Source organism: Protobothrops mucrosquamatus, unplaced genomic scaffold, assembly GCF_001527695.2.
Source record: "Protobothrops mucrosquamatus isolate PMUCROS unplaced genomic scaffold, P.Mucros_1.0 scaffold46628, whole genome shotgun sequence".
NCBI classification, from domain to species: Eukaryota; Metazoa; Chordata; class Lepidosauria; order Squamata; family Viperidae; genus Protobothrops; species Protobothrops mucrosquamatus.
The window spans coordinates 1-1,116 of NW_015432358.1; the positions used below are offsets into that span (position 1 = coordinate 1).

General features: G+C 47.8%; 1 protein-coding gene across 1 annotated transcript; it reads left to right on the plus strand.

Moving 5' to 3' along the window:
• Positions 1-311: 311 nt before the first annotated feature.
• On the plus strand, positions 312-1,109 carry LOC107302310 (olfactory receptor 1G1-like; the record flags this gene model as incomplete). Its single annotated transcript, XM_015831406.2, has 1 exon — positions 312-1,109. A coding segment is annotated over exon 1 (798 nt), but the record flags the coding sequence as incomplete, so codon positions are not given.
• Between the last annotated feature and the right edge of the window lie 7 nt (positions 1,110-1,116).

Below are 1,116 nucleotides of genomic sequence, written 5' to 3' on the forward strand. Positions count from 1 at the left end.
AGAAGCAGAAGAAGAAGAAGAAGAAGAAGAAGAAGAAGAAGAAGAAGAAGAAGAAGAAGAAGAAGAAGAAGAAGAAGAAGAAGAAGAAGAAGAAGAAGAAGAAGAAGAAGAAGAAGAAGAAGTAAAAAAAGAGAGGAAGGAAGGAAGGAAGGAAGGAAGGAATGAAGGAAGGAAGGTCTCAAAATATCCACCTGTATATATTTGACCCTTAATGCAGGTTATTTTCAGGTATAGGGGATCCCTCAAATTTAATTCTTCACATTCTTCTTCTGTGCATTTCTGTCGCTTCCCAGCTGTCCCTTTCCTTCCTCATGGATTCACAGAACAAAACCCAAGGGACAGAATTCATCCTCCTTGGTTTCTCCAGCCGTCTGAGTCACCAGGTCCATCTTTTTTTGGTATTCCTGGCTGTCTATTTGGCCACGCTGATGGGCAACCTCATGATCGTAACCCTGATTCTCCTGGATTCCTGTCTTCACACCCCCATGTACTTCTTCCTCAGCCAGCTCTCCTGCTTGGATGTTTGCCTTTCTTCTGTGGTGGTACCAAAGATCTTGGTGAACTTCCTATGCCAAGAGCAGACTATCTCGTACAACCAATGCCTGGCCCAAGCCTTCTTCCTGATTGGCTTTGCGGGATGTGAGCCAGCCCTGCTGGCCATCATGGCCTATGACCGCTACGCTGCCATCTGCCAACCTTTGCACTATGTCCACCTGATGAGGGGCAAGTTGTGCGTCCAGCTGTCTGTGGCCATTTGGCTCTGGGGCTTCCTGGACTCGGCCATCCACGTTGCTCTGGCCTCCAGGTTGGACTTTTGTGGAAACAACAATGTTCCTCACATCTTCTGTGATGTTCCTCCATTACTGAAAATTGCCTGCAGTGATACCTCGGTCAATGAGTTGTCCACTCACATCACAAGCACCTTGGTGGGTCTCGTCCCTGTTCTGCTCATCGTCCTGTCCTATTTCTACATTTTGTCCTCCATTCTGCAGATCCGCTCCAGGATCGGCAGGCGCAAAGCCTTCTCCACCTGCGCTTCACACCTTGCTGTAGTAACACTCTTTGTTGGAAATGCCTTTGTGAACTACAACCAGCCCAGTGCTGGCTACTCTCTAG